This window comes from Leptidea sinapis, chromosome 14, assembly GCF_905404315.1.
Source record: "Leptidea sinapis chromosome 14, ilLepSina1.1, whole genome shotgun sequence".
NCBI lineage: Eukaryota > Metazoa > Arthropoda > Insecta > Lepidoptera > Pieridae > Leptidea > Leptidea sinapis.
In genome coordinates this window covers 10,603,366-10,628,346 of record NC_066278.1, presented here as the reverse complement: position 1 = coordinate 10,628,346, position 24,981 = coordinate 10,603,366, and the positions used below count along the sequence as shown (strand labels likewise).

Here is a 24,981-nt window from a genome sequence, read left to right as displayed (position 1 = left end):
AATGTCTATCTAATATATACTATACTAAGGCCAACGAAAGGAGATAGAAAATGTAAACAAATAAATTTAAACAAAAAAATTCGGACTCCGAAGAATCATCTTTGTCTAATACAGACGACGGAGATTAGAATAGGGAATTCAAAATTTGTATTCAATTAATCTTTACATATAAATAAAACTGGATTGTCTGTTTTTAATATTGAAATAACCATTTTTTACTACATGTATATACTAAATATATATATATATATTTGTTCCGGCTAATCTCTGCAATGGTTGGACCCATTTTGACGGGACTTTTATTGGCAGGTAGCTGATGTAATAACTTATTTATTTTAGAAAAATAATGTTCCAATGTCCAAGAAACGGTCCAACACTAAAAATAATTTATATGGCAAAACAACGTTTCCGGGTCAGCTAGTTGAAATAAAAATGTTTTGAAGGCCTGAAACTTTTGTTTACATTATTTATCCCGTCTCGTTGGCCTATATATAAATCTATATATTATTCTACGTTAATCAAGTATGAACGGACACGCAGAAGATAAACCGATTTAGCAGAGGACACACTAAATTGCCCTGAAAACAGGTTTGGCCGTGTGCTCCTTCCAAAAGCAATCGTCAACTGTTTGCTTGAGCACTCTCCTCTTCGGCTTCTTGTTTCTGCCTCTCCTTCTCTTTGAGGTTCTTCTCTATCAACTCGTCTAGTTCTGGGCTCAGCAAGATTGTTAAACCCGCAGTTAGCGGCACCTATTGGTACAACGATTCTGTTTTATTATTCGTCTTGGTTCCATATAATATTGTGCAAACCATAGACTTAAGATATACTAGCTCACAGACCTGCGTGACCAATTTTGACTTGTCAATGTGTGCATTCGCTAATTTAAGATTTAAAATACTAAGGAGCTCATTCTATGCGTGGGTAACATATTACGACTTGTCAATGAAAATCGGTTACAGTAACAATAAATTCGCTTTTCTTTTCTCTTGTTGTATCTCCGTTCTTCTCTCTTTTACGCATTTATGTTGTATATATATATGACTCGTGTGTTGTTCAACTATTCTAACATAACCTAAGCTTACCAATTTTTATAAATTGTAGTTGATAGTGCTTTGATCCACAGTTATAGTGCTGCTAATCTTATTACAATGTGATGCACAGTTTTGAAGGAAATAACGAAAAAGATTCTTACCTCAAAACTGGTAAAACACGTAAGTAAAACGCTACATGAGCATTGGCATGGCGGCGGAAGGCTATAAAAGCTGTAAATTTGAAATGTAAAACAGTGAAATGAAACATAAAAAATTGTCTGCGGCAAAGAAGACGGCTTCTTCAATAATAATTTTTAGAATAAAGGGCTAGAACACAGACTTGAAAAGCCAGTTAAAAAAATATATTTTTCGATGATTATTCGTTTATTTCCTATGGTGTTTATTCCCTTTCTATCATAGTTACTAGTTGCTTGAATGTTCCTGTGTTCTGTGTCGTGTTCAGTTTTAAGCCTCCGGCAGCCATGCCAGTGCTTTTATTTGCATTTTATTTACGTGATTTACCCGTTCTAGGTTGCAATTTGTTATCGATAGTTTCTTGAAAACAGTGCATTACCTTGTAATAAGAGTGGTAGCATTATAATCGTGGACTAGAGCTCTATCAACTACAATATTTTTTACCTCATAATTCGTGACCCAATCCTGCTATAAATTAAAAAACATAATAATTATATAAATTTTAACCTCGGCGAAAATCTGAGTGGCGGCATCCCATCGTTCCACATGGTTTTCTAATACCCGTACGCACGGCGCCATCTTCGGTAGTATGTGTCCAATTGTACTGAAAGATAGATTGAGCGTATGTCAGCTTTCGATTTTTTTATGACGAGACGGGCTGGAAGTTCAGCTGATGGAAATTTATACACCCTGCCCATTCGATACAGTGCTGCTCAGGATTCTTGAAAAACATAAAAATTCTGAGCGGCAGTACAATTGCGCTCGTCACCTTGAGACATAGGATGTTAAGTCTCATTTTCCCAGTTACTTCACTAGCTACGGCGCCCTTCAGAAAGAAACACAGTAATGCTTACACATTACTGCTTCACTGCAGAAATAGGCGCCGTTGTGGTACACGCCCGCTCGCTCTTATTCCGTAGTACTTACATCCTCTTTTCGAATTACATTTAAATATTAACGAAGATCATATTATGACCATAACATTTTTTCCTACCCGCAGAATTTCAGATTATTTAGTCGCGATACGCATACTACGCGTTTACCACGACTATGTCATAAAATAATAAATATTTTAATTATTTTGAATGAGTGTATGTCTGAATTTTCTGTGTTTTAGTGTAATTCCTGATTGAGTTATGTTTTAATATTATGTATAAAATTTTTAAATAAAATATTTAAATACTTGTTTTGTGTGTAGTATATTCATACGATAACATACTTAAGCTAAAATAATATGATATGCGTATCATATTATTTATAGCTATTTTTTAAAATTAAACTACTATTTGAAAATACTTACTCGTACAAAGGAATGCAGATTGTATTTAAGAACTCGATTTCAAGGAGTGGTATGAAACACTTTTCTCTATCCATTTGGATAAGTGGCAGATCTCCTCGACTCTTCTCAACATCACCTTGTTTGAAGAATTCGCTCAAAACTGCCGACTGTGGGATCATAAATTAATGAATCAACTTCATGGATGACTCACCCGATGCTAGTCAAGCTGCACAAATAACAGAATAGATCCCAGAAGATTACGACAAGTGTAACTTTTTTTATGACAATAAGGGACAAGACCAGCAGCACGTTTAGCTGATGGTAGTTATAACGCCCTGCCCATTACAATGCGGTGCCACTCAGGATTCTTGAAAAACCCAAAAATTCTGTGGGGCACTGCAACTGCGCTCGACACCTTGAGACATAAGATGTTAAGTCTCATTTGCCCAGTAATTGCACTAGCTACGGCGCCCTTCAGACCTAAATACAGTAATGCTCACAGATTACTGCTTCACGGCAGAAATAGGAGCTGTCTTCAAGATCGTAACCTAAATAATAGGTTAGGGAAAAAGTTTCTTTGCATTTAATATTATGTTTACTATATTATATTGTTATAGTTTAACTAAAGTATATAATATGTGCCATTTTGTTCGATGATATTTTACCATCAAATTCAAATATTTTTTTCAAAATAGGATGTGAAATTACTTATTGAAAGTCAAAAAAAAACTACCACCCATTCCAAAATGAATGCCTCAGGCCTGAGAAGAATGGGCGCAACAAACTCAGCGGGCTTTTTTTTCATCAAAAATATGTTTTACAATTAAAGTAACATTGTACAATTAAACTTATTATATAATAGCCTGAGGGCGGTCGCTCCATTCCCAATCTGTGGTATCATTAAGAAAGTCATTTATGTTAAAGTAACCTTTACCACACAAACGTTTTTTAACAATTCTTTTGAATAACGTAATACTTTTGTTTTGAACGTTTTCTGGGATCTTGTTGTAAAAGCATATACATCGCCCCACAAAAGACTTACTAACTCGACTTAGCCGAGTAGTAGGCATCATCAGTTTATGTCTGTTCCTGGTGTTAACATTATGGTTATGACAGTTTCTGGTAAATTCACTTATGTGCCTATGAACATACATTACATTATCAAGAATATATTGAGAAGCAACAGTCAAGATATTAATTTCTTTGAATTTTGCTCTCAATGATTCTCTAGGACCTAGGTTATAAATAGCGCGAATAGCCCTCTTCTGCAGCACAAATATTGTATTAATATCGGCAGCGTTGCCCCATAGCAATATACCATAGGACATAATACTATGGAAATAACTAAAGTATACTAGTCGCGCCGCATCTATGTCAGTTAATTGACTAATCTTTTTAACCGCGTATGCTGCAGAACTAAGTCTGTTCGCCAATCCTTCAATATCCCCATTGTAATTTTGAATCTAGAGCTATGCCAAGAAATATAGCAGATTCCACCGGTTCTATCACCTCTCCGTTTAACAAAACATTATATTTACATTTTTGACATATTTTGGTACGGTAAAGTTAATGTATCTAGTTTTCTTGCTATTTAACAATAAGTTATTAGCGCTAAACCAGTACACGATGTCAGATAAAATATCGTTCACTTTGTCATACATAGCTTGGTTTCTTTTCACTTTGAAAATCAGTGAAGTGTCATCCGCAAACAATACTACCTTATGTTTTTTCTCTATAAGATTAGGAAGATCATTTATATAGATAAGGAAGAGGAACGGTCCAAGAATAGACCCTTGTGGTACCCCCATACTGTGAGGAGTCCCAGGAGATCTCCTGCCATTCACGTCGACCCTCTGAATTCTATTGTTTAGATATGAAGTGAGAAGATCGGGCGCAGTTCCTTTTATGCCATAGTAGTATAGCTTCCTGACCAACGATGAATGTTGAACACAATCAAAACCCTTAGATAAATCACAGAAGATGCCAAGTGCATTCTGCGATTCCTCCCAGGCATCACAAATATTCTTGATCAGCTCAACACCTGCATCCGTTGTTGAACGTCCCCTAGTAAAGCCAAATTGTTTCAAAAGAATCCTGCAGGTACTAGCTTGTGACATGATGCCGTTGCTGTAGAAATTATGGGATTTCTGAGAAAAAAAAACGCGACTTGAATTTTTGGTAGTCCATTTTTTAGGTTAAAATAATTCTGAAGACACTAAATTAGGTGGAAATCTGAAGGTCATTGCCAACCTCCAGCCAAAATGTAAATTTTTGCTGAGTCGCTAACGATGTTTGTTGTTTCTTTTGATCAAGCAAGGTGCATCTAGCATCAAAATTCTCAGATTAATTAATTGCTCCTGGCTGACTCTGTCTTAGGTCCATCACAATTCTATTGCCTTTTTGAAATAAAATTTTGAAAAATAGCTGGAAACCAAATTTTACAATTTTTTTAAATATTACTGTAACCTTGATAATGTCATCATAACCAGCTAGATACAGATACAGCCAAAGAGATTTTATTACAAGTTTATGATTACTAAATGATGCGAAAAGACTTTTCCTGGTGCAAAATCCTTGTTTATGGCCTTAAGCAATATTTTTCATGGGCATACCTGCCGTGGTAATTACTTATCATCATAAGTTCCTTCGTTGTTATAGCTGAGGAAGAAAAGTATTAACTGATTTAGATGATATTCTGAAAACATATTGACCATTGCAGATCATATATCGATCCTATACCGATGCGATCCATCAAAGAGTAACTAAAGAATTTGTCATGATTTAAATTAAAAAACTAAAAGAAGTTGATAAAGAATCAAATGAATGAAATGAAATTTACTTATTGCGTCTAATACAGTAGGTCTACAGTATAGATCTTAAATTAATAATTTAAGATCTTAAATTTATTGTAGTGTCTTCTATTCGGCTAATTTGAAGTAGCACGCAAAACAGCAGAAAATCGCTTATGTGGTAAGATTTTAATTCTAGCTATTCTTTATGTTTAGATTAAATTAGAAAACAAAATTTATGAACGATGAAGCCACAACCTGAGAGTGGAACAAGATATATCAAGATTTGCAAACGTGACGTCACTCGAATTGTTGGTTTAGTGGAAGAGCGCTCGCACGGAACGCGAGAGGTCTTGGATTCGAGTCCCGCATCGTTCATAAATTGTTTTCAAATTTAATTTGTGTTTTTAATCCCAGAAGTGAGGGTTATCACAAATTGATAATATAGTGTTGTCTTGCAACAGTCGCCATATACGAGTCTATCCGGTATTTGGTGCTTAGTACAAAACTCACCGCAGTCTTCTTGACGCTGGCCCAGTCCTTAAGCTGGTCGCTTAGATCTGCTGCGTTCATGAGCATCGCATGCAAGTAGCTCTGATGAACGCGATTTCCCTTCTGGAAGTCCAGCGATACGGCGCGAAAGTCGTTCAAATTCCTGGGTTATATTTAATTTGGTTTAAATACTCTTAAGGAATGATAACTTTCGAATTATTACATCACGTTTTTTACTTGGTATAATTAGCAAGATCCGTGGCCAATACGTAGTCGCGCAACAGCATGATGGCTCTGTCGTAATCTCTCCTGGGCAAAGACTCTAGAATGTCACAGCCCTCGGTATTCAGGACGCACATTGCTTGAGCCAAATGGTGTCTCTCCATCACGCTGCCCTCACTCGAGTACAAGGCAGCTAGAGTTGTCTCTAAAATATATTATGTATTAATATTATGCGATATCCATTTTAAACAAAAGTGAAGTATCATCAGCAAATAATACAATGTTGTGACTATCACGGACAAGATGGCTTAGTTACATTATGAATATAAAACTATAATTCATTCGTTTATTTATTTATTTATAGATACTCTAATAAAACGGTGTGAGCCATTTACAATATTAAAGTAAGTAACTAATTACAAATAGGAAACATTAATATGTACACAAATAATAGTAAATAAATACAAAGTTTATAGTTATTAACTAATACATCAAATAACGTTCATACATCCCTCTCTCAAAAACGCAAACATTCTGTTAAACGTCTGCCATCCATCCGCAAATATATCACAAGCAGGATTGGCGTCGAAAAGAGCGTTGAAAACAGAGTGGGATACCAGGCTCCTTTGCACAGGATGCCGGCTAGTTTATGGGTACCATAACGGCGCCTGCCGTGAAGCAGTAATCTGTAAACATTTCTGTGTTTCGGTCTGAAGGGCGCCGTAGCTAGTGAAATTACTGGGCAAATGAGACTTAACATATTCTAATGTCTCAAGGTGAAGAGCGCAATTGTAGTGCCGCTCAGAATTTTTGGGCTTTTCAATAATCATGAGCGGCACTGCATTGTAATGAGCAGGGCGTACCAATTACCATCTGCTGAACGTACTGCTCGTCTCGTCCCGTATTTTCATAAGATAAAAAGAGAGAGACCTCGGTATAGGTGAGTTGGTGCAAGCCTCAGTCATAATTTACTAATATTGAAAATTCAAAAACATTTGACGGAAGGGGCAATCTGCACCTTACGGCCAACTTGCGTCTTTCGGTTCGTGGTCGCCAATTGAGGACCTTACTGCCCCTGCGGCCATCTGTCCGTCGAGCTATATACCCTGCCCATTGCCCTTGTGAACGATGGTTTATTGCCCCGCCAGAATACATGTTGTATAATTCACGCCATTTCGTCGGTGCACGTCGGTGCGCCTTAAAATAGCAGAAAGGAACAACTTACTCCCCTGTATCTGAAAGCTGTTAGTGGTCCCGCGGTGATCCATATCGTGAACGAGACTGGCTATAAAATACACGAAGCTCTGAAGCTCACTGAAAAATAATACATGTCACATGTGAGAGGAGATATATCTTTACCAGATATACAAAATTCCAACTGTTCATAAACTTCCTCTGTGGGTGGCAAGAAAGCGATAACTTAAATGAGGTGATCCGTAGGGTTGCTTATTGCATAAAATAACTCAATCATTAAGGCATAATACTTTCAATTTATCTACTATCATTACTCGTATATTCTCCTGCACAATAGATATGTACACAGCATTTGTACTGTGTACATATCTATTTTATGCCAACAAAACATTTGCCCCGTCGTTAATCACCCATGCTTGGTGCAAATCGTATTCCCGGTAAATAATCGATAAAAAGAAACTCTCCCAACTAAATCATAACTTCAATCGTCATATTATTATTTTCTATCTACACGCCTCAACGCATAAGCTTTATGGACCTTTCTTTATTTAGAGTAAGCGATGGAACGAGTCTTGGTGTAGAATAGAATACATATAAATTTATTTACCATAGGGCGTGACAATAACATAGCATATTGCAACTATACTTGGTAAACGTCATGAAGCTATGTAGTTCGTAAAGAGCTTCGACATGGTGAGAAAAACATCTAAGAAACTCCCAGTCCATCTTTTAAATCATAAAAAAAAAAATTACTTATCCTACTTAATAGGTATAATACCATTTAGTTGGTCTGCGTAGAACCAGTCAAGAACCAAGCAATATTATCTTCTATATAATCTGCCATACTATACTAAGCTAGGATATGCTGTTATTTGGACAATTTTTCACTTAACACTGCCAGTGCGTAGCGTTGTATTCAAAGCGCGGTCGAAACACAACTAAACGAAAACTCTGCCTAATGGACGCGTAAGCAGAGTTCTTATTCAGACAATTATTGACCGTGATTGTAAGTGTAGTTGTTTAATGTACGTTACCTTACCTTACGTGTCTGTGACTACTAACACTCCCTCATACCAAAATATACACTTAACGAGTCAACTGCATCTGTTTTTCGGCAGAAATAGGTGCAGTGACTGTAAAAAACACTGCACATACAGTTATTACTACTGCCAGACGTGGGCGGATAGTCAGTAATAGTTATTTATGCAACTGTTGAATAATAAGGGGTATTAAAACACAAATGTGGATTTATCTCACGAGGCGAAGCCGAGTCTGATAATAGTATCACATGAGTGTTTTAATACCTAATTATCTACAGTTGCATACAAGACTTTATCTACACCCATAATATGATTCATAAAGATTTCTAAGAAAAAAGATTCATAAGAGACTCTTAAAGATTCTGAAACAGCTTACTGCTAGCATTAAAACAGCCAGACCTAGTAGTAACCTAATATCATCCATTACTGATTATATACAAATAAACTAAGTATTAATGAAATAATTATTTATTTTAGTAGTAATTTACATTTTGTGCACTATTGCAATAATTAAAATTCACTTGAATATTATGTTCTTCTGCAGCGTTTAAAATGAATCGCTTATTTTTTGTAAACAAAACAATAAAAATATCTAAGAAAAATGGCGGGGATTCGAATAACCTACTTTTTTTACGGCGCGCGACGTTCTGGCAGTGTGGAACGCGCGTAAATGAAAATGTTCTTTTTTTGACATTCATACAGATACCACGCATCGAGCAATAAGAATGTGGCTGTCTGTTAACTCTTTGAGCATGAAGGGATTGAAAAAAAAATCGTTTGGATGATGTAATGGTTATTAGAACATTGGGTGTTTAAATGTTGGAAATAAGCTAACTGTTTCAGAATCATTAAAAGAGTATTTAAAGCATGGGTGTAGATAAACATTAATAACAATATAATTGATTAAATATGATTTGATTACGTCATGTATCCTTGCTGCACTAGTTTGAGGTTCACCAAGGCAGCGTATGCCCACTGCGCGACGTTGAACGCGTGCAGCCAGCTATGGTATGGAACGTCTCGGTATCCTTTCTTCACGTGCAGGATAAAGCGACCCACTTTGTGTTTATTCAACTTGAACCTGTCGTATTATAATTCATATTATCAAGTTGTTAAGGCGAAGGATAAACAGAAAACATGCAAACAAGGTGTTTTTAAGACAAGTTTTGTAGTGAAAATATAGGATTTAGAGCTATAAACACTACTTTATCCTGTTACACATACCCTTAAGTCTTACTTATAGGTTGCTAATGCTTATTGTTGGTTAAAGTTAGCACTCCAGAGCTATTATGAACTACCAGTTTTCTTTGCAGTTAAACAAGATTTTTCTCGGCATCATGCATTTGTTTAGTATACTACTATCATAAAAGTTGTTCTTATAGATTTTACTTTTTTATGTAGGTACATTTATTCAGATTAGTAATCAATAATGAGGATTGTAAGCAATTAAGCAGTTTGCGCCTGTTAAAATGTTACATTTTCGACCCAAGAATTTTTAAAATATTGGCTTTGTTACATAGGAGCCGTGAACTCATATCGCTCAAGGTCGCCGGCATTTAGTGTCGCCTTAAGCCGGCCACTCATCACGACTCGACCGCTAAGCTTACCCCTTGAACCGCGCAGCGGTCAAGTGCCCTCTACTAACAAAATGACGTTTGATGCACGTTTACGTCGGCATTCAAACAGAACGTGTCGCGAAAACAATGCCGAATTGTTTCGTTTTGTGGTCTTAAAATCGAACTGTATTTCAAACCAAAGACTGACTGAAACATTTCCTATATCCAAGTTTATAATAAATAAAACACAATAAATACCAATATTAAGAAGTACGTTTTTTAATGACAATAAGGGACGAGACGAACAGGACGTTCAGTTGATGGTAAATGATACGCTCTGCCCATTACAATGCAGTGCCACTCAGGATTCTTGAAAAACCCAATAATTCTGAGCATCACTGCAATTACACTCGTCACCTTGAGACGTAAGATGTCAAGTCTCATTTGCCCAGTAATTTCACTAGATACGGTCTAGTATACGGATAGTTTCGGTCTGAAGGGCGCCCGTTCTGGCCGGCCATCTGTCCATCGAGCTATGTGCCCTGCCACTTCAGCTTCGCAAATGTCGGTGACTTTGCTTCTCCTACGAATCTCCTCATTTCTGATTCGACCTCGTAGGGAAACTCCGAGCATAGCCCTCTCTATTGCCCGCTGAGCAACAGTGAGCTTCCTCATAAGGCTAGGGTTACTATGGATGCGAGTTCTGACAAAAATTTGTTCTGACGAGTTCTGACGGATTCGTCTAAGGCCAATAGTTAGCGACCACGTCTGCGTTCCGTATGTCATCACTGGCAACACACATTGATTGAAAACCTTCGTCTTGAGACACTGTGGTATTTGTGTGGTTCATTCAATGCTTAATTATTATTAGGTATTATTGTATGATCTTGCCTTTGATCGAAGCCTAGGTCAATAAACATCTTCAATACGTAGCAAGGCAGCTCTCTGTGTGGCAGCGCACGCATGTTGAAGTGAAGGCTGGTGAGGTGGGGGTGGTTGTGGAAGCCGGTGCACCCGATGATACGAGCCAGTTCTGTGTCACTAACCTTCGAACATTGCAGTCTTATGACAGAAAAGTCACGAAGCGAGATAGCTAAAAGTGGATGACCGTAGAACTGCTAGATCACTTGGCGTTGCGTAGAGACGTCGCTTCATTGTGTGCCTTCTACCGCATTTATCACGGAGAGTGTTCCGAAGAGCTGTTTGAACTGAATTCTACCTTTGCACGACACGCCACAAACTAGATATCATATTAGATTAGAATATCATCCCCACCATCTAAATATGTGGCGTTCGTCCACAGTGCGGTTTTCCAGGAACTTTCTTCCACATACAACTAAGCTTTGGAACGAGCTTTCTTGTGCGGTGTTTCCGGAACGATACGGTATGGGTATCTTCAAAAAAGCACGTATACATTTCTAAAAAAACCATCAACGCTCCTGTGATTCCTCTGGTGTTGCAAGAGAACGTGGGCGGCGGTGAACCATTAACATCAGATGACCCGTGCGTTCGTTTGAAGTGCGTTCGTTGTTAGTGTTGAAGGTCTCCAGGAAGGGATTAATGAAAAATGAAGAACTAATTTAAATATAAACTAATTATTTATTAAAAATAAAATTACATCTGAGACTGTGAGACGCTGTAGTACAGAGAATGTAGAAAAGGCGGTCTGTCAAACATACTGAGATGTCTATAACATTTAGTTTTTTTTTAATTGTGTTCTGTTTCATTGTCTATTCACAACATCCTCCTCTTTCATAAAAAAATTGCCCTTCTTTATGAGACTATCTTTAAGTCTCTCTCTCTGACTGATCGCTGTCCAAGTTAAATTGGCCGCGCCGTCCGCGTCGTTAATCTTTTTGTTTACAGTACAAATCAGATTTCGTTATTTCCACATCTCCTACCCGCTTGGCTTTGGTTGAAATGGATCAAGCGGAGAGGAGAGGAGATGTCTCATTTGGCTATAGAATTTTGTGCCGCGTCGAGCGATCAAGCGGCGTGGCAGATTTTTACCTACATACGAGACGTGCACTTACTTTCATATGGTACATAACCAGTTCATTGGCAAGTGCATTTCGTATATGAGCTTCTTGGATCTTCTGATATACAACTGAGTGTGTGATACAGACGCCACAGTAAATGCTGAACGCTAGCGCCATCTCCTCGTCCATGGAGTCAAAGTATGGATCACCAATCTTGTTAATCAATTGTCCCACGCCTATTATGCCAGTCTGTTCGCGAATTGGAAACGCAAGAATTGCCCTGAGAAATATGACCTATGGTTATCAGGTGTCATAATAGTTAGCAAAGTATACTTTAAAGGTTCATTTGTCTAGTAGATCACTCTCGCGAGCATTAAAATGTATTTTATGTACGCCAGTTTACACTACTTATCCATTAAAATAAAGAAATCGGGCTTCTTAAATTAATCAAAATAAAATTAATTTTATACAACACGCGCCGTTACTGTTTATGAAAAAGATAAAGAGTAGTTGATTATTACATACTTAATTAATATTAGAGGCTTAGATAAATTATACGTCTAGACACTTGCTGCTAGATACAACTGATGAAAACAGGCCAGGTTTATTACTTTACTTTGCGTGACAAGTTACGTCTTGCACTCGTGTTTTGTATGATACTTTGTGTTTGAGTGCGTGCATTGCTCAAAATAGAGGTTAACTCATTTTTTAGACGTTTTCACAGTTGTCATAGTCCATCTAGAGTCAAAACGTAAAAATGATTGAGGATAAAATAATTATATTGGATCGAAGTACCCTCGTTATCTTAACATTTCTGTCATCTCACAGGAAGGTCATTCATACCTTTGCGGTAGACCTCTGGGATGGCCCCAACAAACTGGAAGGATGAATGGAGATGGATTCAACAAACTCATGTTTCAACTCAAATCAACTCGTTTTTTGGTTTTTAAAAATTATTGGCAGTTGTAGAGACTTCCGATAGAAGTGAAAACTTTCAACTTCTAGTTTTAAAATTTGAAATTTCATAATGTTTAAAAACAATTAAATTATTCATTTAAATTTATTTTTAAAACCATTTAAATCATATATTAATGGAACAAGGAGACTGGTGCAAAGCTGTAATCGTGCCATTGTATAAGGGAAATGGGTCACGACAAGACTGCAGAAATTACCGCGGTATAAGCCTTCTCAGCGTCGTCGGTAAATTGTATGCAAAAGTGTTGATTGAAAGAGTTGTGAATGAAACAGACGAAAAAGTATGGGATGCACAAGCGGGATTTAGAAAGGGAATGGGATGTACGGATCAGGTCTTTTCCTTGCGGTGCATAGCCGAAAAGTTTTTGGCTAAAAACAAAAAGGTCTATTGCGCGTTCGTGGATCTAGAAAAGCCTATGATAGAGTGGCGAGGAATGAATTGTGGTCAGCATTGTCCACGAGCGGTGTGAGCAGTGTCCTCATACGAGCATTGCAATCTCTATAGAGATTCTAGTGCTTGTGTAAGGATAAACGGGGCATACACTGAATGGTTTAATATCGAAAACGGTGTTAGACAGGGATGTGTTGCGTCACCGTGGCTGTTTAATCTGTTCATGAACAATTGCTTGACAGGTTTAAAAGAGAATGACAGTGGTTTCCGAATGAATGAGTTACTCGTCAAATGTTTTCTCTATGCTGATGACCAAGTATTACTTGCATCTTCAGCCGAGGAGTTGCAAGAGATGGTAACTGCTATGAATGGAGCTTTTGGTAGAAAGGGAATGAAGATGAATGTAAAGAAGACGAAAGTGATGGTGCTTGAAAGAGATGAGGTAGTGACAGACTGCAATATCGTGATTGGAGATGAAAAAATTGAACAGGTGAATGAGTTTGTGTATCTGGGTTCTAAATTTACAAGAGATGGAAAGTATGAGAGTGATATTGAAAGAAGAGTGAATGCAGGAAACATGGTGAATGGAGCTTTGCACTCCTTTATGAACAGTCAGAAGGTGTCTAATAAGGCTCGCTTGGCTGTGCATGAGGGGGTGTTGGTTCCAACACTCATGTACGGAAGTGAAAGTTGGGTATGGCAGAAGAAACATGAAAGCAGAATAAATGCAGTTGAGATGAGAGCGTTGAGAAGTATGATAGGAGTTACACTGAGTGACAGGATAAGAAATAGTGAGATAAGAAAACGTTGTGGTCTGAAAGAAGATGCTGTGACAAAAATTGAGAAAGGTATGCTGAGATGGTTTGGACATGTCGAGAGAATGAATGAAGAACGATTGACGAAGAAAGTGTATAAGGCCAGTGTGAATGAAAGTGTTGGAAGGGGTAGTGGCTAGGCGGACGTTTCAAGATCAAATCAGGGACGCCTTGAAAAAAGGCCAGGTCAAGAGTACCCTAAACCGGAGAGCATGTATGAAAGGAATAATGAAAGTGGACGAAGCGAAAGAAGTATGTAAGGATCGTAGCAAGTGGAAAGAAGTGGTCTCTGCCTACCCCTACGGGAAAGAGGCGTGAATTTATGTATGTATGTATGTATTAATGGAACAAAAACACTATTTCAACAATGCACCGTAAAATATACATTGAACTTTTCACTAAATCTATTAAATTTTACTTTTAAGATATACACAGCATTAATGTTGCACAATACGTCAGCTGTATAGCTACAGATATACTGCTATAAGCATTTCTATGACGCGACCTCACGAGATTTCACCCATCCAAAAAGTGTCTAACAATATGTGTTTATTTATTTATTTATACATAAAGGCTTACCAACTAAATACAAATATTAACTTATGCAATAAGAATTAAACAAATATAATAAAATAGATTAAATGTACTTAAATTAAAGGTAGGCACAACATTACTATACGAAATACGTGTGATATTTTAAATCTAAAATCTATAAATTTTGGAGAGCAATATAAATTTGTTTTTTTAAATTAAGAAAGTTTGAAAAGAAGATAACAATGTTTTCATCTATATTAAAAATACAATTATAATATAATTGTAACATTAGCTGTAGAGGAGAGTTTAAGCCATAATTACTGTGGTTAATAATCAGCCCGATGGCAACTTTAATCTGAAAGTTCATAACTGTAAACTTAGCAAACATAATAACTGTAACTGTCCCCAAATCAATAAAGTAGATAATTTCAAATATCTAGGAGTCATACTTGATCAGAGGCTCTCCTGGTACCCTCACCTTGAGCAACTGGCTGAAAGAGTCAGAAAATTAATATGGGTTTTTCGCTCGCTGAGGTACGTGATGCCAAAGAATGACAAATCTGAGAACGATAGTGATTCCTCTAACACTCTGCTAAAGAGAATATATACTGCACTAGTTGAATCCATCCTAACCTACTGCATTCCAGTGTGGGGAGGTGCTGCAAAAATAAAGTTTTTAGACATTGAGCGCTCGCAACGAGCATTGATTAAGGCCATGTATTTCAAACGTTACAGATATTCTACAGAACAACTTTACCTTGAGTGCGGTTTACTCTCTGTGAGGAAACTGTTTCTGAAACATGTTTTAATCAAAAAACATAAAGAAGTACCATATCTCGTAAATAATAAACAAAGTAGGAGGCAACCTAACGTAACTAAAGTCCCTCAAACAAAAACAAAGTTTGCTAGCGCACAATACAATAGTCTCTCAGCTCAAATTTACAATAAAATAAATAAAAAACTACATATCCACTCAAAACAATATAACGATTGTAAAAAAATCGTAGAGAAGTGGTTAAAGTCTCTCGACTATGAGGCAACGGAGATTTTACTTAAACAACTTAAATAATGTACATAGTATAATAACTTATCCAATGTTTACATAGATCAGACAGAAAATATTCCACACGCACTTAACATATATACACGCACACAACACTCACAAAAACACACAGTATCGCACGCACACACACACTCACACATAGTTACACATATTTATCATTTATGTTTATAATAATAAAAAGTGAATTACATGTTCGATAAGAATTAAAAATCGTAATTGTAAATCTTTGTCGCTGTAATTGTTAAGGTGTTCAAAAGTAACTTTCCAAATATTTAAATTGTAAATTTATATTCATTTCATAACCTTTTTAAATTTATATTCATTTCATAACTTTATTATTATTTCACCACCATGTCAATAAAACTTTTGTTAAATATAACACATTGCTGAATTGGAAGAGCGGAGACACCTGGTACAGGCATTATTTGCTTAAAAGGTGACTCCGGCCACTAGCTGCTGTAAACTATGATTTTAAGAGAAATAAATTATTATTATTATTATTATTAATTTAATGTGCGTTGTGGAAAAAGTACTAAGCCGACAATAGAAGGCAGGCACATGCAAACCGATTAAGTTTATATTATTAAATATTTATGAATCGCGTGCGCCAGTCATGAGCATGTCGGTGACGCGAACCCATAAGATTTTCTCCTACTACAAAAGTGCCCAACACAGCTAAAGAAACTTTCACTTCAAAAATTGTTCAAATCGCGGAAATAGTAGTAGTGAAGTTGAGCCGGGTCTAGCATGATCGGAGTATGTCGGAAGGCAATCCAAATTAATTAACTAAACCATAATTATTGTATGCAAAAACGTATTTAGAGTTCATACTTGCACTCGACTCCAGGGTAACAGTCTATGTCTGGATGGAACAGGGTATGGTTCTTGGCATTTTTGCAATTAATCAATTGTCCAGTCTTTATAACCTCTCCTGTGATTCCAACGTTCATTGGAAACCGTCGAAGTTTCTCCAGCCCATCCTTATCATAACACAAAAACAGGACTATGTAAATAAAATTTATTAGATAGATGACCACATAATATCAATAATTTATACGTCTAGATAGAGCCTCTTGCTGTTAGACAACCGATATTTGTTTAATGGTACGTTTTTTATGACGATAAGGAACGAGACGAGTAAGATTGTGGTAATTGATACACCCTGCCCATTAAATGCAGTGCCGCTCAGGATTCCTGAAGAACCTAAAAATTCGGAGCGCCACCACAATTGAGCTCGTCACCTTGAGACATAAGATGTTAACGCTCATTTGCCCAGTAATTTCACTCGCTACGGCGCCCTTAAGACTGAAACACAATAATGCTTACACATTACTGCTTCACGGCATAAAAAGGCGCTGTTTTGGTACCCATAATCTAGCCGGCATGTGCAAAGAAGCCTCCCACTGGTAAAAGCCCTTAGTCACCTCTTACCCTTGGGCCGAGGACTTCCCTGTTCTTTTTATGCCCCGGGAAGTATAGGGAAAGTAAATATAATAGTTACCCCAGATGTAAAGTTAGCTGAACACCTCTCCACGAGCTCCATATGCTCAATGTCTATGAGCATGATGGTGCAGTACTCTGCCTTGTTCAGCTGCTTGGCTTGTTCCATCACTAGCTGCAGTAGCGTCTCCAACGACGCCACCTGTACAGAGGTTAACAAATACGAGCTGCTTCAAAGTCTTTTTATGGAAAGAGAAAAGAAATGAGCCCAACGGTCTCCGGATGGTAAGCAATTACTGTAACAGTACTCTCTCTTGGAACACACACACACACACAATCTGAAGAGCGGAATTTTTCAGGTGGAAAACATAAATCCCGCAGTATCTACAACGTGACCGGTACTTGCTAGGCTCGTGAAAGTAGGTGTTCCCCAAGTATAATATACCTAATATTATTCTAAATTATGATTGAATTGAGTGGCGCTGAGTCAGAGACGTAGTAAATATGGTTTTATAATACAATATTAGAAGTATGTTTGTATAAAACCGCATTCAAGTGGTCTACGAAAAGGTCCCGAAATGGAGACGGGTTTCTCAAGTCGTCACCGTTTGAAGTAGCTAAGAAGCCGTTTGAAGTACGTCCCCTCGAGCTACCAGATGAATACGGATTTCAACGTTATCGCTCAGAAAAGACGCATCGACGTCGTCATACCACATGATTAACTAACGTCATGTGGTCATGCTTCGAGGGGACAAGATGATATCGAAAATACGCCAAATACGCGTCCGTTTCTATTTCCTGTGTCAACCAGTAATAGCATCATGTTTGATATATCGTCGGCCCTGCATGTCTTCGGGAAATCGTTTGAAGAGTCGTGCTTCAAGAGAGCGTGGGCTGAAGTGATCAGTTAGTAGAAATAAAGTTTAATATATTTATTATTTAAATTTAACTTCACATCGCCACACATACCGAAGAAGGGTTTAGATAGAAGGACAAATGCACACAGACTTTGAACTTATCTACATAATACACCTATAGGTGTATTCTTTTTTTATTACTTTTTCTTTTTTTACATGTAAAACACGACTTGGGGACTTTCAGGATTAATGCATACTCCCAACTTAAAGGCCGGCAACTCATTTCTTAACCCTTGCTGTTGCGGATGGCCATGGGTGGATAACCCCCACTTTCCACCACCTGAGCCTGTTATCCCCCTCGTAAATAAAATAAAAGTACATTATCCGTAGTTAGAAAATTAAATGAAAGATTGAGATTACTTTGGTGAACAAGCGCCGAGCCACTCGCAGCAACTGCTGACATTTCTGCTTCAGGGTACGCTCATACTCCAAAGCGAGAGTCTTGTTGAGGACCGGCCACGTAAATCTGGTAAGCGTTACATGTTATTTATCGTGCTAATAAGTGAACAGCATATTCAACGTAACCTTTTTTTTACTAATTTGTATTGACTTGCTGAAAGTCAGCAGCCGAAGGAAAATTGCAAAAGTATCCACTTTACTGTCAGTAACTTAGAAAATAGATTGAATTCTCCAGCAGACAGTTGCCTGATGTGAATACAGCTCGTTTATTTTGCGTACTTCCATAGGATTATGTCATACGGCTTGTTATTGTGGGGCAATGCTGCGGACCTTCATAGTATTTTTAAAAAGAGGGTACATTAAAGCATTTTATATTTCTACTTCGGGAAAAATTCAAGTATATAAACATCCTAACCCATTCCTCACCCTCCCTGTATGTAATAAATGTATGTTAAAAAACATATTACTGAAAAATTGTGATTTGACATAATTAAATTCAAAGAGAAATACAAAATGTACGTGCCGGTTGGCTAGGTTTAAGGGCTCCTTCATAGGTCTGGTACCGTAAATAACAGATAGTATTCTAGGACTCACTGAGCACAAATTTAAGAAATATATTGCAGCTTCTTTCAATTGCATAGCTAACAATAGTATAGTTGATTATATATAGAAGATAATCATGGTGCCTGTCTGGTTCTGCGCAGGCCACCTAAAATTTTATAGCATTATATTTAAAAAAACTATGTTCTTGAAGGATTTAAAAGATAGACTGGGGGTTTCGTATCAATTGTTCAATATATTTCTTTTATATTTTACGTTATACTCAGCAAAGAGCTAGCATTAGATACGAGTATATAACACCAGTACTCACCAGTGGGAGGCTCCTTTGCACAGGATGCCGGCTAAATTGTGGGTACCTATTTCGGCCGTGAAGCAGTAATGAATAAACATTATTTTGTTATATCTCAAGGGCGCCGTAGCTAGTGAGATGGACATCTTATGTCTCAAGCCACAAGGTGACGGCCGCAATTGTTGTGCCTCTCAGAATTTTTGGGTTTTTCAATAATCCTGAGCGGCACTGCATTGTAATTGGCAGGGCGTATCAATTACCATCAGCTGAACGTCCTACTCATCTCATCCATAACTGTCATAAAAAAATACATATTCCGCACACAGAATAATACTAACATAAAGCTCTCCTGTGTCAGCAAAGCTACGTGCTCCTCTAAGATCTTGGGAGAGACAAGGCAAACCACCACGGAGAAGGGCTTATCCACAACAGGAAACATCACGACGCGCTTTTTCATCATATTCTCAGTCGTGAGGTACTGTAATTGAAAAAAAGTGTGTATACGTACGTACGGAAGAAGTAATACTTCTTTAGCATTACAAAACAATAATTATTAAAAAAAAATATTCCTTGTACTATTTTACGTTTATAAAAAGAACAATATTGTAAAAAATTTGTTATGTTTTTAAGTGATAACCCTCACATCTAGGATTAATCCTACTAGTCATGCTTCCTGCTAATATTAAACATGTGAAAGTTTGTATGTCTGGATGTACGTTTGAAAACAAGTGTAGAAGTAATATTTGTAATAAAAATGTAATGAAAAATTTACAAATATCACTATAAAAGACATAGAAAATCACGATGGTTTGATAATTGTAATTCTACGTGATACTAACCAAGATCACCGAAATATTTATCAGAGATAAATCAGCTGAAATCGTACAAAAGCGCTGCCCTGTACTTTCCCCGGGGCGTAAAAAGAATAGGGGAGTCCCAGGCCCATGGGTGTCGTAAGAGGCGACTAAGGGCTTTTTAGAAGTGGGAGAGTCACGCTGCCATCTTATGACGTCAGCACAATCGGGCCAGACTCGTCCGGGTAAATTACCACACTCGCACAGAATACCGGCGTGAAGTAGCGGCCTTGTGCCGCTATGTTTCGCATAGGTTAGTGTCGAGGACCGGAGGCCATCCCTTCCCCCCCACCCCTAACAAAATATGAAAGCGGTCCGTAAAAAGATATTACCCCAGGCCCTCCTGGGGTACCTCCGGTACCCTTACCGGCTCTGCCAGAGCCGGAGAATCCCTCCCCGAGCACTCTCGCTCGGGCTGCCCTTCGTATTCTGGGGTGGGCACAGAACCGCGCATGACCGAGGACAAACGAGGCAGTAATACCACGGCACCCCGCTCCACGCTCAACGTGGACTTTTGCAATATCAGGGGAATTCACTCCAATTTAAACGCCGTCCACCACCACCTTGAGACGGCGCAGCCGACCTTGTGTTTCCTTACGGAGACGCAGATATCTCGACCTGGCGATACGTCATATTTAACGTACCCCGGGTACAAAATTGAGCACAACATTTTGCCTCATGCCGGGGTGTGTGTAGGTTAGGGAGGATATCTGCTGTCGCCGTCTCGGCAATTTTGAGGGTAGGGACCTGTCTACTCTCTGGCTCCGCGTAGATTTAGCCGACCGCGTCCGTATCTATGCGTGTGTCTACAGGTCCCATAGTGGTAACGCAGAAACCGATCATCTCATGGGCTGCATTCAAGCGGCAATTGACGACGTGCTTGCACAGATCCCCTCCGCTGAAATCGTAGTCTTGGGTGATTTCAACGGGCACAATGCCGAATGGCTTGGATCACATACCACAGACTACGCAGGGCGATTTGTGCATAATTTTGCATTGGCGTATGGTCTTTCCCAATTGGTTGAGTCGCCAACGCGGCTCCCGGATGTGGATAGCCACATGCCGTCCTTCTTAGATCTTCTGCTGACTACACATGCCGTGAATGCTGGAGTGCCCCAAGGCTGTGTGCTATCTCCTACGCTGTTTCTTCTGCATATCAATGATATGTTGGACACCTCCAACATGCATTGCTATGTAGATGAAAGCACTGGTGATGCCGTATACACGGGCCATGCAGGTTTCTCTCGGGAAATCGTCGACCAGTGCCGGGAGAAACTTGTGTCTTCTATCGAGTCCTCTCTCGAGAAGGTCGCGGAATGGGATAAATTGAACCGTGTCCAATTTAACCCCCAGAAGACTCAAGTTTGCGCGTTTACCACTAAAAAAACCCCATGTGTCGTATCACCGCTCTTCGAGAACACTTCTCTTAAAGCCGCGCCTAGTATCGGAATACTGGGTCTCGAAATCTCGAGCGATTGCCAATTCCGTGGCCATCTGGAGGGCAAAGCCAAATTGGCTTCGAAGAAGCTGGGCGTCATCAATAGAGCACGGCAATACTTCAAGCCAGCCCACATTCTAGCGCTCTACAAAGCGCAGGTCCGGCCACACATGGAGTATTGCTGTCATCTCTGGTCTGGTGCATCCCAGTATCTGCTCGATCCATTTGACCGCGTGCAACGTAGAGCAGCTCGAATTGTCGGGGACTCAGTGTTCTGTGAACGGCTGGATCACTCACGTTGCGTAGAGACGTCGCTTCATTGTGTGTGTTCTGCCGCATTTATCACGGGGAGTGTTCCGAAGAGCTGTTTAACCTGATTCCTGCCGCCGAATTTCACCTTCGCACGACACGCCACAAGTTAGGATATCATCCCCACCATCTGGATGTGTGATGTACCTTCAAAAAAAGCGCGTACACCTTCCTTAAAGGCCGGCAACGCTCTTGTGATTCCTCTGGTGTTGCAAGAGAATGTGGGCGGCGGTGATCACTTAACACCAGGTGACCCGTACGCTCGTTTGTCATCCTATTCCATAAAAAAAAAAATCACAATGCACAAAGCAAGTACCTAATTGGAAGACATAAAAATGCCGCAACACCAAGGCAATTGAGAAGTTTTTAAACTTGCCAAATACGGAATATTATTATGGGGATAGCTTTCGTCGATCTTCAATCACTCTTCTTGCTGACAGAGATGCGAATTGACTAACACTAAAAAGAGATGGCGGATGGAGGTATGAGCACATAATTGCAAGCTACATAGAAGAATCGATTGAAAATAAAAGTATTATAACACGTAAAATCAACGAAAATATCCAATATCGACCATTGAACTTCCAACAAAGTTTTGAAATACAGAATCACACTTAAGAGACTATGCAACAACTTCGACCCCTTTAGAATTATCCTAAAATAATAAAATCGCAGGAAATTCCACTTATAAAACTATTTTAAGAACTTATCGTCTATATACATCAAAGTTCTGCATTTTAAAATAAAAAGTTCTTACCTCCCTCTTTACTATCAGTACTAGGTATATAGTTTTAATTTCCGTGCATTGTTTGAGTAAAGTACTTACTTACGTATGTGTTCCAAATATTTATGAGATTGGGAGGACAATAATTAATGTGGATTAACAAACGAGTCCTAGAAACTTAGCGGGACTTTTTTTCTCTCGGCTATCCGATAAATTAGATAGAATGAAAAAAGGATAATACATTTTTTTTTAATTCACTCTAAATAGTATTGTATAAATAATAAAATACTTCTATAAAATATAAGCGCTCAAAGCGTTGGAACTCACCGGTTCTACGATTGACTGAAAATCATGACCAAAGTTGCACAACAGATCTGTTTGTTCGGTTGAGGATTTGAGTACGTCTATTAGCTTGGGCGTCATCTGGAAGATATTGTTGATTATTATCATTATAACGTTTTTGTTTTATTTAAACACAAGTTTACGACAATTGCTCCCAAAACTACCTTCAGTTTTTCGAGACTTCGCTTTTAGACCTTTTACCAGAATGACTCTCGGAACATAAATAATTGTCCAACCCACTTGTCGCATGGCCCAGGGCCGATTTCTATGTATAATCTATATTTATAATATAATAGTTGAAAAAGTGTTGTTTTAGGATAATGTACTTGCACTGTTACATATTCTTTGACAATGTTTCAAAACCACTCTATGCAGCAGCCCTGTTGCTCTGGCACCTCGATAATTGACGTGAATGCAATAGATGCATGCCGTAAATATTTACGTACATAGTAGATTTAACTTGTTAAATAGCATTTTACAAGAGTCTTGCGCCCTGACGCCTATTATCGAACGAAAACATTTTTTTGGAAACCAAAGGCTAGTTGAACATATGAAGCTTTACCCATATTATTAGTCCATAACGCATCACTGCTGCAGTGTATCCATAATAGCCCATTCCCACAATACAAAGAATTTCAGAAAAACATATTAACTTTGTCATGTCAATATGCCTATAATCCTGAAAACGGCTAGATAGGTTGGTAGGTACTGTGTTTGGTGCAAAGAGATAGCGTTCGGCTGAAGGACTCGCAAATAAATAGGTAGAATACGAATACGTACACCTATTCTGAGTTTCCGCGGCAGGGCAACATTGTTGACAGCTTCTATGGAAGCCTCCATGCCAGGGTTGTGCACCACAATCAGCAGCACCACCTCCGCTTCGCACTCTTCACACAGCTATTGTAAAAAATTCATTTTAAGGACCGTATGTAGCTATCTACCCAGTTATTCAATAGTTGGAATGTACATGAAGCATGGAACAAATGAATGCACTGTTTATGGGTTGGGTTGGGTACATTTAGCAAAATATTGTCAAAAGGTAATGAGAGACACAATATAGCAAAACAGCATACGTCGAGACGCTTTTCCCCCAAGGCGATTCAATCTGTCTAAATCACTTTCATGTGAAAAGAGATCGTCTGGATTCATTATAGATATTGTGCTTAGATGTTTAAAAAAATATATAACGTAAATGAAAGTCACCCACATACGAATTGATTTTTATCTGTAATTGAGTACATGTGTCGTCGGTAAGACTCATCACCAAGTCCAAGATCTTGCCCGGGTCACTGTTTTGAATACTTTTTCGCCTTCCTTGACGTTTTTGGGAAGCCATCGTTGTTATTAAATTTTCTACAAGTGAGAATAATTAATAGCTCGCAAAATAATAGTAATTATAATATGGTAACTGGATAAACAGAATATGTCAAAACAGTGGTCAAAACTAACTATTTTGCCTCAGACACATTTGCAATAAAGGTGGCATCCATGACATTAGTGGTGACGTGGGAGGATACTTATATTTTATACTTTGGCCAGACTTTCCTTGGCACAGACTCTACAAACTTTCCCTGCCATGGAAACAATATTGGTAATTGGTAGGCAAGTACGTACTCTAACAATATAAAATATTTTTATTTCTGGTGTAGGTATACTTTCGTATAGAGAAATACACACCTAATAATAATTTATGTCTAAGATTGTTCGGATAGGACTGTGTGAAAGGCATAATTTTTCTTTTTGGTCCTTCACTAGCTACCTACCCACTTTATTATTCGAGCGTTTGTTAACAATTTTACTCAAGTTAATTTAAGCTTTATATAGTTAGTAAGGTATATAATCGTGCGCAGAAATTAGACTGTCCATCATCTTAGTGACTAGCTTCGTCCCTATTATAACGCAAAAGACTTATCTACATATTTGATTGTACGATGGCATCGTGTTAACAATCACCAGCGAATTAATAGTAATAATGTTACTTTGTAAGCAAGAGAACTAGAGTAGGTAATATATCTAAAAATAGTAAATTTTATAAAGATAAAGCTTACGTCACTTCCTTGGTTATCATTTAAACTAATTTGTTCATTTAAACATATTATTGTTAGTTGTAAATTGTAAACATATTGTTTTTTGGAACAGGAGAACATAAAGAG

General features: G+C 38.1%; 1 protein-coding gene across 1 annotated transcript; it reads right to left on the bottom strand.

Moving 5' to 3' along the window:
* Positions 1-84: 84 nt before the first annotated feature.
* LOC126967958 (cGMP-dependent 3',5'-cyclic phosphodiesterase-like) lies at positions 85-24,247 on the bottom strand. Its single transcript, XM_050812682.1, has 16 exons — positions 24,036-24,247; positions 23,609-23,725; positions 22,814-22,909; positions 19,500-19,639; positions 18,273-18,378; positions 17,057-17,197; positions 16,387-16,535; positions 11,832-12,057; positions 10,690-10,844; positions 9,165-9,323; positions 7,234-7,322; positions 6,024-6,213; positions 5,808-5,949; positions 2,527-2,672; positions 1,734-1,830; positions 85-749 (listed from the first exon to the last, which is right to left on the bottom strand). The coding sequence occupies exons 1-16, from the start codon at positions 24,162-24,164 to the stop codon at positions 621-623; spliced, it is 2,211 nt and encodes a 736-aa protein (XP_050668639.1). The 5' UTR covers positions 24,165-24,247; the 3' UTR covers positions 85-620.
* Positions 24,248-24,981: the final 734 nt, after the last annotated feature.

Bases quoted from the DNA above. Each gene is read 5' to 3' on its own strand.
- LOC126967958 (XM_050812682.1), bottom strand. From the start codon at position 24,164: ATGGCTTCCCAAAAACGTCAAGGAAGGCGAAAAAGTATTCAAAACAGT. The intron at 17,198-18,272 runs GTAATCTCAATC...ACCTCTGTACAG, and splicing joins CTCGGCGCTTGTTCACCAAA to GTGGCGTCGTTGGAGACGCT. The intron at 750-1,733 runs GTTAAAATTTAT...TTGTACCAATAG, and splicing joins CCACTCAGATTTTCGCCGAG to GTGCCGCTAACTGCGGGTTT.